Consider the following 13,509-nt stretch of genomic DNA (forward strand, 5'->3'; position numbering starts at 1 on the left):
AAAACCAAGGATGTCCTTTTAAACGTCCAGGGCAAAACAGTTTAACACACGGACAAGTTCATACGGGACTGCCTGCAGAGAAATATGTTGACTTTAAAACTCAATTTATAATAAAGAGAAGCCCGAAAATATTGATACCGGGTATTTTCAAGAACAAGATTTGAAATCGCATCGACTTCTACTTCGACAAACGTACGAAAATTCGACAACTGCGCGGCGTTGGCCGCCATGCATTGTGTGGTACTGGAGCACACTTGAACACACGCGACCTTTGAACCTATACTGTATACCCTAACCGTTCGTACATTGCTGCTGTATTCAGATGATCACACGAATGATTGTTTTAGCTCATGCAGTTCCTTTTTATTTCATTTCATGGTGCCTTGAATATTGTAAAACGGGTCATGGGTTTTGAAAGTGGATCAAGTGCAATTGTTTCTCAAAGTCAATCAAACGAATCCATGCAAGTTACGAATGCGTGACACGAGGTGACACGCATAGCTTCAACGTCATGTTGACGTACACAGATCTTGAAATGGCTAACTAGGACACGCAACGTTCTGAAAAAGCGGCAGTACTGTACATTTTTGCATCTGATGTTTGTCTCAACCAATCTTACGATTTCAGCCACTTCAGATCGAAATCACTTTTCCTGACCTTAGGATCCTTATCAGTGCGAGACATTGGTGGCAACGGCAGTTCAACCAGTCGCCTATAGTATAGATGATGCTTTGACTGAGTGCCCGCTGGCAAAGATACAACAACGAGCCTTTCGTTGAGTATACTCCATGTCCGTTGTATAAAATGGCCGTTGTCTGTACGATCGGCAGCGTAACACATTTCATGCTTTTTGAATTTAAGTTTCATCCGTCTTAGCCGATGTTCATTTGCACTACGGCCGGGCCATTTATTTTCCTCACAGACAAGCGCGACTCTGGGTGCTTTGCACCCGATAACCCGGCCTCATTGTGTGTAAAACATGTAAAGAATTGACATGAAAGGAGAACAGTCTAACCATTTCACACATTTTAGCGATGGAATAAACCTTTTAATCATCTGGCACGTCCTGTTATCGCCACATTAGAACCGTTTCACACTTGATACGCTCGCTGAAATAAAAGTGTCAAAATCGCCGCCGAGAAACAATAGGTCTTCAGCCACATTAAAGAGTATCAGCGGACATGAAACAGGGTTGGCATGAAAAATAAAGGGTCGGGCGAAAAAAATAAAGGATCGGGGCCGATCCTGTTAAACGGCCTGGGGAGAACACTGGCCGGTATTCAATTTTTAGATCCAATGACAGAAAAGAGAGTGATTTTGTCTTTTTATGTAAAATGCTTTTGTTACAAAAGTATAGATATAAAAACACGCAACCTAATTCTTGATAATTCATGGACAAATTTTCTTGGATTATGTTTGTCAACACTGGCAATCAAGCCTTCTTGTTTGTCCAGACTAGTGTCATAGTCAGTTGCACAATGGCCCTGTTTAAACCACCGCTAGTGATCCCAGGGTCCTGGACTGGCAACGAATAATGAATGCAAAGCAATGTTGACATCGTGTTGCTGCCAGTATCAGCTTAGATAAGAACCCACTGTTGCTAAATCGATGCACCATTAACTCAAAAGAGTTTGAAAAGTTTACATATTCCGTGTACTCTGGTAAATAAAATTTTGAAATTGATACAATTGAATTTTTTGAAATGTCTTTAGTTAGAGAGTCCACTTCTGTTCAACTGTGACAGTCTGTTTGTGTAAAGTTACACTTTGATCTGTGAGCATAATGCATCTATGTCATTGGTCCGTTCTCTGAGCACACACTCAGTAGACTCAGCATTTTCCTGAAGCTAAATGGTTAAAGCAGGATTTTTGCAGGTATAGCAAAATTAAAGCTCAACCCAGCATCAGAAGCTGTTAACATATAAAGCTTCATATTCCTTTGAAATTTTCTTGTTTATTCTCAGTCATCAACACCGATTAAGATTCCATCACGCATAAACCAGATAAAACAAGAAGAAAGATTAGCTCATGATGTCAATAGAAGAGAAAGTGTGCACGAAAAGTAAGTTAAAAAGTATCAAACACATCATCAACTTTGCAGGTTCAAGAAGGTTTGATTAATCCAAGTGGCCACATCTTTCTACATTGTCATGTAAAAGCTCCTTTACACTAAAACCGTACAATTATGCATGATGAATATTCAAGATGTTACATGGGGCTTCATTGGCCAACTAATTTTAGAGAACTCACCTAAATTATAATTGTAATCTTATGAAAACATGCCAACTTGTTACATCAGAGTATGAAGCATTGCATGCCTTTCTTTCAAAGAACGATAGCTTTCATGATGTTGAAAGTGGAATGTGGAGCCAGTATTCTTGGAACAATCCCTCATTTGCTTTGCCCCTCTCATATCTTACCATAGAGTGACCTGCCTCAGTGGTCAATCACATGAGGTGAGGGCCTGTTGCAACCGATAATGTTTCAAACCCAATAATGTAGTAAAAATTTACCGATAGCATAGTAAAGCTGATAACATAGTAACAAACTGATAACGTAGTAATTTTTTCTAACCGATAAGTAGTAAAAATTTACCGATAACGTTGTAATTTTTCCTATCTGATAACGTATCAACAAATTTACCGATAACCTATCAAATCAACTGATAATGTATTGGATCAAGTGATTCATGGGAATAGATTCATAGGGATAGATCTATCCTTGATTGAAGGATCAATCCTTGATCAAAGGATAGATCAACCAATTGATCGATCGATGTACTGATCTATCAATCAATCGATTGATATTTCTATCGATTGAATGATTGAATGACTTGATCAATTGCTCAATACAACGATTGATAAATCTATATATTTATATATATATATATATATATATATATATATATATATATATATATATATATATATATATATATATATATATATATATATATATATATATATATATATATGTATTTCGATAGGATAAATAGATTGCTGGATAGACAAATAGAGAGATTGTGTATCAAATCAACACATAATGTTGGTTGAAGAGTAAAAAAAAAATTGAGAAGAAAAAAACTGTCTCACCTCATCATTTCTACAATATGTCTAGGATGAGAAACAAAAATATATTTGTAACAAGGATAGACAAATAGAGAGATTGTGTATCAAATCAACCCATAAATGTGGGCAAGTGAACAATAACGTATCAAATCAAGCGATAACGTATTAAATCAACCAATTATGTATCAAGTCAACCAATAACCTAGCCAAGTCAAAGAGTAAGATTCCCATCAACAGATAATGCATAAAGTCAACAAATAAATTATGAATAGACCGATAATGTATTAATAAATGGAAACAAACGGAATATAAATGAGTGTTGCATCTTTCGGGTTTTTTTAGCTCACATTTGGTTATACCAATGTGAGTTTATCGTATAGGCTGAAGTCGATGGCGTCTGTATGTATGTGTGTATGTATGTATGTATGTATGTATGTATGTATGTACGTACAGTATGTCCGTCAACATCAAAAACACAAACCGCTGCACATTTCAGCTTGGTATTTGGTATGTGGATGCATCCTGGGCTATAGATGGGATTTTGTTCAAATGAAGTCTGCATTGCCAAAATTATGCAAATGAGCTTACAAAATGTGAAAATGGTTAAGAATAAATAACTCAAGAACCGCTTTTTTGATTGCTTTGAAAATTTGTGTGCAAGTACCTTAGGTGAACCTTATACAGTTTTATGAATATTGTGAAGATATCCTTAATTTTGTATTTTTGCTGAATTTTTTGGTGATTTTTCTCATTTCCAGTAAAAATTATTCTTCTCTGAAACCGCCAACCCAATCGCTCTCAAATTGGGTTGTCTCTTTGCAAGGGTGTTACTCTTCTAATTTGTTTGAAATTATGAAAAATTGGGAAAATTACTTTTTTGGAGCAATTTTGTCATTTTTGGTCAAAAAATCTTAAACAGTATTTCCTTTTTAAAACCCCTGGACAGACAGCTTTCATATTTGGTACACAGACGTACAGAGATGACAATAGTTAGATATGTGGAAATTGTCCTGAAATATAAAAATTTGTATTTTAAGACAATATTGTCATTTTGGTCAAGAAAACTTTATCTCAAAATTACTTGTTTGATAGCTTGGTAATTTGGTATAAAGTCCCTTGTTTGATAGCTTTGTAATTTGATATAAAGTCCCAAAAGATGTTATTAGATAAATTTTCTGCTCAAAGTGTTGGGAAACCCCAAATTCGTATATTTTAGGTAATTTTCTCAGTTTGTGACCTTAAATGACCTACACCAACCCAGGATATGTTGTGAGACAATTTTGAAGGCTGTGAACATAATTTTGTCATATTTGGTATCAATTTGTAGGAAAATTTGATCCAGAAAACAAAGCTTAGGTGATTTTTTCATTGCAGACCAATTTTTGCAACTTTTCTATGTAAGACACACAAGAACTGATGAGAAATTTGGATCCAGGATAATTCCAGATGTTGTAATCACTGCCCACAGTTGAAGGCATTTCACTATCTGTAACTACCTTAAGTGCTGTTTACATTAGAATGATAACACTCATGACATTAATTAAAAAATCTCCAACTTCTTGTCATTTGGTCTTATGTAATACCAAGGGATGGAACATTTGATATTCAGGAGGGGGTAGGGTCTAGAAGATTGCTGATGTAGCATTACTTTTTTACCAGATCCCTTGTGCATTTTTTGCCCACTCCCACCTTTTCTTTTTATCAAGCCTTGTCTGTTTTTTGTTGTTGACATTTGCTTATGTGTTTAGGATCTGCTTGTTCCATTGCTATAGAAGTTGATAAGCATGTTCCTAAAGATGACCTCCAGTACCTAAGTTGGATACCTTATTTGCTTTTGTCATTCTTGTTTTTCTGGTTTAAATATTTCTTGAATGGACCAATTCAAACCGAATGTGAGCACATAGTGTCCTTGACGGTATTTTTTCAAAATCAATCAGTTACACCTTCAGAGTTAAATATACTTGGGAGTATATACTGTTTTCGTGCTATTACTCAGACATCACAAATCAAATTTCATCAATTTGGGAAATGTGAACTAATTGATAAGTATTCCTGCAGGATGAATTGAAGGAACAAAACACATGTGAGTGTCTTTATTGACACACTATCTAAGTTGGGAGGACTTGGAAAAAAGTTTTCAACATGACCGATTATGAAATTTGTTACTTACAATGTCAGTATATCAAAATGACAATAAGCCTTTACAAAATAATTGCAATCATACCCATCCATAAAGCACTGGTACACACTCATGTAACTCTCATTCTTGGACTGAATGACAGATAAATCTTGACTCATTGCTCAATTGAATTCTAATAATCAAAATCCATTAATTTTGCAAGGTACTCCTGTAGGCAAGTAAAGTCACGAGATTTTGCAGACATATTGCTTTTTCTTTCCTTTTTTAGCTCATATTTGGTATGAATATAAATACCAATAAGAGCTTTTATGATGAGTCGGTAGCGTCTGTATGTCTGTATATTTGTGGGTATGTATGTGCGGATGTATGTCCATCACACACAAAGGCTCCCATACCGCCAAAGCTACCGTCTCAGTATTTGGTGTACAGGTAGATGCAGGGGTTGAGATGTGAATTTGTTCAAATGAAAACGTCAGTGTCAAAAATGTGCAAATGAGGTAAGAAAAAGAGAAATCCTGCAAATGTGCAGAGTGGTTGCAGCAACTGAATCAGCCCACACATCTGAATAAGAGGATTTTGACCTTCAACCTATTTGTATGCAGGGTACCCATTATGTTTGGGAGTGGTAGCAGTAACTGAAACAGCTAATTGGTCATTTCCTGTCATTGTTTATGAACTGTGACATATTAACAGACCTCCTGAAACCATGGATGTCTATTTTTGTACATCCTTGGTTGAAAGATTCTCTGCTATGCATGTTGCTAAAGTTGACCTTCAGTACCTAAAGTTTCAGACCTTATTTACTTTTGTCATTCTTAATTTTCTGGTTTTAAATATTTCTTGTTGTTTTTTTGGTTGTACTGAGCAGAAATTGTCATAACATCAACATATAATTTTCCTGCACTGAACAGATAGAAACAACACTTATTGTTGATTTTTGGTATGTACCAATTTTGATCAAATTTGAGCGACACCATATAATTGCGGTATTTTTATCTTTCTGTCGTGATTCACATCTAGCCACATCTTATTTGAAGTAGGATTACAAAGACATCGCAAAATTATCGACCTCGCACGCGTCAATTTAGACCGGCTACGTTAACCTTTTTTTCTGCTCATGAGGAAATAAAAAAAAAATGAATAAATATGCGACGATAGTGCATAACACAGTGCTGTATAATTAAAATAGAACTGTAAACAAAATAACTGACATTAACATTCCAGAACTGTACACATACACATATGCTGTGCATTTATCATTGTGTGCATTTCTATGTCGTTTTCATGTTTTTTGCACATTCTTGTTGGTAGAAGAGTAAAAAAAAATTGAGAAGAAACAAAACAGTGACACCTCATCATTTTTACAATGTCTAGGATGAGAAACAAGCATATAATTATTTGTAACAATTTACGCTAAACGGAAAAAAATAAATAGAAGAAAAGAAAATGTGATAACAAATCGATCTATAGATCTATCTATCCATCTATCTATTAACCAAATTATCGAATCGATCAATCTATCTATCAATTAATTGATCTATCTTTCTATCGAATTGATAGATCCTTCATTTTATTGATCGATCTGCCCATCAATTTGTCTATCGATCAATTGATTGATCAATCGACAGACCGACCATCTATCAAACATCGATAGATAGATAAATTGATCTATCGGTTGAGTGATCGATTTATGTATCGATACATTGATCGACCTATTTATCCATCTATCTATCTAGCTATCTAATATCTAGCCGTCTATAAATCAATCGATCTATCTCTCCCCATGAATCCCTAAATAAGATATTATCAGTTAATTGATACGTTATTGGTTGTTTTGATGCTGTATTGGTTGACTTTTCTACGTTATCAGTTGATTTAATCTGTTATTGGTTCATTGATACGTTATCAGTAAATTTGTTGATACGTTATCAGTTAGGAAAAATTACTATGTTATCGGTAAATTTTTACTACATTATCGATTAGAAAAATTTACTTCGTTATTGGTTCGTTACTACATTACCGGTTGATTTACTATGTTATCGGTAAATGTTTACAACGTTATCGGGTTTGATACGTTATCGGTTAGTTACTACGTTATTGGTTGTAACTGGGCCTTTGAGTCAGCTTGGCATTTATATAGCCTAACTTTGGGTCGTTAACATATACTGTATCAAATTTATTTCAATTTTTCTGATTGGCTTTTACATGTAGCTGAAGCACATTAAGCAGGAAATGCAGGAAATCTATACATGACTGTGAATAGACGAGATGCATTGAAACTGTGGCAAAAGTACAACTGTGCAAGCTACAACATATCTTTCCATGGTTTTAATACTTAGCAAAGCTTCCAATGACCAAAACAAGAGAGAGAAGTCTCGTTCAAAAACTCCTCAGTACAAGTTTATCTTGTTCTGCTTCTCCCTTGAACACCCCAGGTATATTTTTCTCCTTTGCCGTGCAGACGTGATTTTGTAGTGTATCTGTTAAATTTAGTGTATATTTCAGTGATATTTGATGGGCTATTTGATGTTGCAGTAATAGGCTCATTATCCCATAAAAATCAACTACGTCTGAAAAACAGTCTAACCAAGTAAAATAAAAAAACTGAATGATAAAACACCTCACCATTTCACTGAGCTGAGCTGGGATCGGCTTAAACGGAAAGTTACAGGAACGTGGGTGCACAATAGTGGGATTACTGATGACACAGCCATCTGCATACAGTGGGTGGGAGTTTTTGAATTCTCATAGCATCGCTTTGACCAGGTGATAAATTTAAATAATCATGATGGGCACTTTTGTGACATATGCAAAGCGGGGTCAAATGGTTGTAAGGGAACAAATGTTGATACATTCTCCGACAAAAAATGCAACAATTTTTCAGTTTATTTTCGACTCAAGTTTAGTCCCTATATATTGAAACGCAGTGGTCGTCCCGCAGTGCATGGGCGATTTTTTTGTTGATAAACATAAATGTTTGTAAACATAAGTCTTCTCAACTTCAATCGGAGTGAGATGGGAGCAGTCCCTCACTTTGTGAACGCCTTTGTAAGACTCAACATCATGCAATAGTAAAATATTAAGATCGGAAACGAACTTCAGTGGTGTATTTCTATTTATAAACTCATGTAAGGCTACGAACATTGAGACACTACACTTGGCACATTATGTCGCTGAGTTTACTGCACGCAGTCACAGTGAACAAATGGGTTTGATCGCGTGCGGTCATGCTGGTTGTACACAATGCTATTTACAGCACAGTAAAAATACATCACTATGATGATCAACATTGTGTATATATATATATATATATATATATATATATATATATATATATATATATATATATATATATATATATATATATATATATATATATATATATATATATATATATATATATATATATATATATACCGTACTCGTCCGAGTATAAGCCCCCGGTTCGGCAACACTAAACAGCGGTAAAACTAGGGGAGGGGCTTATACTCGAGCAACCCCATGTTATCTGGCATGGACGCTTAATTTATGCTAATTTTATGCACGATTTTTTTCAACACCACTCGATCTTTCTATCGCTTTCAAAATCGACTTACACATCCAAAGAAATTGATTGTACAATCTCTGAATACAGAAGTGACATTTTGGTGAAATTTCAGCGTCGAAAAAAAACCCAAACTTGAAACAAAGACGTCATGTATGCTGCTGATCAACAGTAATGACATGTGATTGTGAACAGGCATGCATTGCCCACACGGAAAGGCAACTCAATATTCCAATATCAAACTGTCTACATCTTGTGAAAACAACAACATAGCAGTGAAAATTGTAATAGTCACCAGGAAAAGTCTTCACAAATGAAAGGATAATTGCTTCAAACAAAAGAAGCTGCATGTTTCAAGCATGAAAACATCGTGGCCGTGAATGAAAATAAACAATGGCCGACGTGAGTGAGACTATTCTATTTAGGCGACGGGGGTGAGTAGGGTCAAAGAATCAAGACAGTACTGGAAAAACGTGTCATTTTCCTTACGATATTGTCAAGGGAACTCCAGTTTCCCATTGTTTTAACATCTTTTAATGGTTTCTTTATTATCTAAAATTAATTTTACCAAGTTAAATGACCAAATATACTCTCCTAACCTTTCTGTATTTGAGTTACACTAGGGTAGGGGCTTATACACGGATGTAATGCATTTTCTAAAATCCTCTAAAATCAGTAGGGGGGCTTATACACGAGCAGGGGCTTATACTCGGACGAGTACGGTATAATATATATATATGCCGTGTGTATATTATATATATATGTGTGTGTGTGTGTGTGTGTGTGTGTGTGTGTGTGTGTGTGTGTGTGTGTGTGTGTGTGTGCCTAACACAAAAATTACACTCAAGAGCATGATCGGCAAGCCAGAGCAGGACACGGGAGATGCTGTTGCTTCGATACAGGGAGAAGGTGACCGCGTTGACATACACGGATATAAGACAATCCGGTCCCACAACGTACCGGCCCTGATTTGGCCCATAACTTGGCCCACGACCCACTGTTGATTACCATTTCTTACTTCTAGTATTACATGGCAAGAAATAGTCAAAGTACAGGACACAATAGACAAAACGAGCAGGTTTTTTGCGGTATTTGGCAGGAAAATTGCACGGCTACACATAGGGTAGCTCTGCATGGCAGGGCTGTGTGTTACCGGCGTTATACGGCCTCCCACCAACCCCACCGGTAACACACAGCCCTGCCATGCAGCTCTACATGTACACATAGGGACGTATTAAGAGATCCTGTGGACGGTCATGGCAGTGATCCAACGGCTAGCTAGTGTAGGCCTACCGGTGCTACACAAACTTCGTTGTAGTACTTCCTGATTGCCGAGTAGGTCTTAATCCTCTTTCAAATGAGATAACCCCCACATAACAAGAAGACCTATGAAAGGTCCTTCGCTTGACTTGATACATGTACTCTGAATTCTCGTTTGTGACCCAAGAACGTGGTAAACTTGGTAGTGGAGTTGGATTCTCTACAGCCGAGTGTAGCGCGCCATATACCCGGTTCTCTTGACACCGAATACGTTGTCAACAAGGGGGGGGGCCCTCAGGAGCATGCGCAGCGCGACGACCACTGCGCTTTAACAGACATCGTATACAAGATTCAATAACAATGAATGCCTGAAACATGGCAAAATTATGGGATTCTGGGACCAAACACGGCACGTCTGATCAGTAGCGTTGCTTTTTCACATTTGCATTGATTTACAATAATCTGGCTTTTATAGGGGAAGTTCCTGTTTAACTTTTGAAAATGCGTCAGAGGAGGTTTTTGCATTGCCATTGAGGGGTTATGAAAGAGTCTGTTCATGTAGTTAGTGTGAAATCAGATTTTTCCACTTCTGCTTATAGGATAATTCCAGAGCATACTTGAAACTCAATTTTCAAAGTTGTCACATCCTACTCTTTTAAGTGTCATTCAGTGGATCTGAGCTTACTTTGCCACAAATTATGGTTGATATCGTTTTGTTAAATGAAGTGTATCATCTGTTTTCCAACAGGGAGGTAACGTCTTCATTTCAGTTAAGTCATTCCTGGGATGATTTTACACTTGTAAGTATATTTTACAGTACCATCCTAGTATATAAACCCTTTCACAATCATGGTTTCGCCCAAACCTATTGGTATAAATGATCATCAACATGTTTACAGGGATTTGGGTCAAACCGGTTAAATAATACAAACAAGTTCTGCAGTAAGTCTTTCTACAGGTATATTCATTAAATCCTCAGAATGAACTATGGAATTATGACAATATAAACTGTCAACTGAGTGTTATTATATTGCAAAAGATCTTTCATCTTGTGGGCCACTTAGTAATATATATATATATATATATATATATATATATATATATATATATATATATATATATATATATATATATATATATATATATATATATATATATATATATATACTTATATAATATATATATATATATATATATATATATATATAAAACTCTAGTGACTTGCTGAACTGGTGTTTTGTTCCAAGTCGATCTCACCTCCAATTCCAAAGTAAAATTTTAGGCTGATTGGCAACGTTTCGATATGACTTGCATATCTTTATCAAGTATATATATATATATATATATATATATATATATATATATTAGAATCATTACTTGAGGCAATTGTAAGTAGAAGTCACCAAACCATTCAGAAGGCAACCCATTGATATGGCCTATATGATACTGTTAAAAGTATGTATATTAAACTTTTGATGTCTGTTCTGAGGGCTATATTTATATATTACCAATATGAAAGCAGTAATAGATACAATACTTGTGAATTAGGAAGTAACAGATAAGGAAGTAACATTTGATTTGGTTGTTAAGGTATGTTTCATGATGACATAGGTATTTTTATTGTGGTGACAGTAACAATTCACAGAATTATCAATGAATTTCTCTGCATTATTCATCTTCCAGTTGCCATATAAATAATATGGCATATGAAACTATAGTGGTAGTAGCTGTCTAGTATCTGCTGTGTGTCTGCATGTCTGTTGTTTTTTCCATTCTGTTTTGTCAGAAACAGTAACACTTATCCGCTTAAACTTTGGTGTGTACATGAACTTTTGGTCAAAGATGGAATTTTGACATGGCTCCAAAATGAGCAAATGAGTTTAATAAATGCAGAAATTATTAACAATTGTAAATGTTAAAACTATTAAATATACAGCTTTGAATAGGGACCTTACACTCTAGGAAAGTCGTTGAAAGGCTTGAATTTTAAAATATTCTATTAAGAAAGCACTGGAAAAGTCCTAAGAATGAAATTGAATCTGGGATAGTCCTGGAAAATTGATGATCAACCCACAAGTGTAAAAGTTGACAAGGTAACTAGATGTGATATTGTAAAAATGATAATTAAAAATGATGTAAACAAATGATATTAGGAAAGTGTTATTTTAGTCATCAAAACGTCCTTTAATATTGATGAAAAAGTCCTTGAAAGTCCTCAAATTCAATTGACTTTTAGTGTATTGACCCTGTTTAATTGATCAAAAATAGTCCTACTGGGTTGCAGATCCAAGTTGGTTCAAATGAAGTTGATCACATGACTATCATGCAAATGAGCAGAACCATAATTTTTGGTAAAAAATCTTAGATATAGAAACTGCCTGTTGTAGGACTTTTGACATTATGGAAACTTTCCTATTTCGATGCAGATTTAAGTCCAAAACCAAAGTTGATATGCTAATGAGCAATACAACTGTGAAAATGGTAAAAATTACAAAATGAAAAACTGCTTGCCCCAGGGCTTTAAAATGTTGTAGGTACGGTATGTTTCTATTTTGATGCAAATTTAATCCTTTTCCTGCTAAGTTCATATTTCACCATTAGGTTAAGTTGGTTAAAACTAGTTAAGCAAAACATGTCCCATATGGTCCATTTTAACATAGACTTGCAGATTTGAAGGTATCTGAAAACAGAGATACTGTGAAAATGATTTTACAGACTAAAGCTGCTATAACGTACCAAGGAAGTGGGTGAAAATACGTATGGATTTGGCTCAATACCACTTTTTACTGACTTGACAGATGGGGAAGTGATACTGTCTGGCTGGAATATGGTTCTGTGCAGTGTTTCATCTTGGCTGTGCGTTTGCGCAGCTTCCCCCTCTTGTGTGTGCTGGGCCCTGCCAATTGCACGTAGAAGGGGCGACCCATCGCACAATGTACTGAGCTGGGCGGAATGGCTACTATCATGGGTGTCACACTTCGATACATTTGACCTGTTATTGTCACCTGTTAATAGTGTGGCAATGGGCATTGTATAGTGTAGCAAGAACATTTACATGGACAGGACTAATTTTAGTTCAATTTTGATACTTTTTGAACTGCTTCAATAAAATGCTGTTGAAACAATACCACGAGTTAATTTCTGTACGCTGATTTTGCATATGAAAGCCTATCAGCTAGTCGAGAGTTACATTCACTAAAGTTCATTGCCCTAGCCCGATAAGGTCTCTGTGTCACATCATCTCTGTATAATTTAGAAAAGGAGACAAAAATAAGTTTTTGTGCATCATATGAATGTCCATAACACTCTGAAAATAAATCTGATAGCAAAATTGACACGAGAAATTGGACTTTACTGTCACAGAAACGTGTTCAGTGCAGACTGCATACAATGAAAGTCACAAGCATCGAAGCAAGCTGTGATGTCAATTTTTAGCTACTATAGAAGCTATTGGGATGGGTATCCGTCCGGCGTCAGTCTGTATGTATGTATGTATGT

At 35.7% G+C, this 13,509-nt stretch overlaps 1 protein-coding gene across 2 annotated transcripts in view; it reads left to right on the forward strand.

Moving 5' to 3' along the window:
• The window catches only part of LOC139118337 (P2R1A-PPP2R2A-interacting phosphatase regulator 1-like), a 42,219-nt gene that overhangs the window by 3,002 nt on the left and 25,708 nt on the right, over window positions 1-13,509 (forward strand). For both annotated transcript variants that reach the window (XM_070681599.1, XM_070681600.1), the window contains exons 3-4: window positions 1,964-2,061; window positions 10,760-10,811. In XM_070681599.1, coding sequence (XP_070537700.1) covers window positions 1,964-2,061; window positions 10,760-10,811 — 150 coding nt within the window. The remainder of the gene's footprint in view (window positions 1-1,963; window positions 2,062-10,759; window positions 10,812-13,509) is intronic.

This window comes from Ptychodera flava, chromosome 19 (assembly GCF_041260155.1).
Source record: "Ptychodera flava strain L36383 chromosome 19, AS_Pfla_20210202, whole genome shotgun sequence".
Classification (NCBI taxonomy): Eukaryota; Metazoa; Hemichordata; class Enteropneusta; family Ptychoderidae; genus Ptychodera; species Ptychodera flava.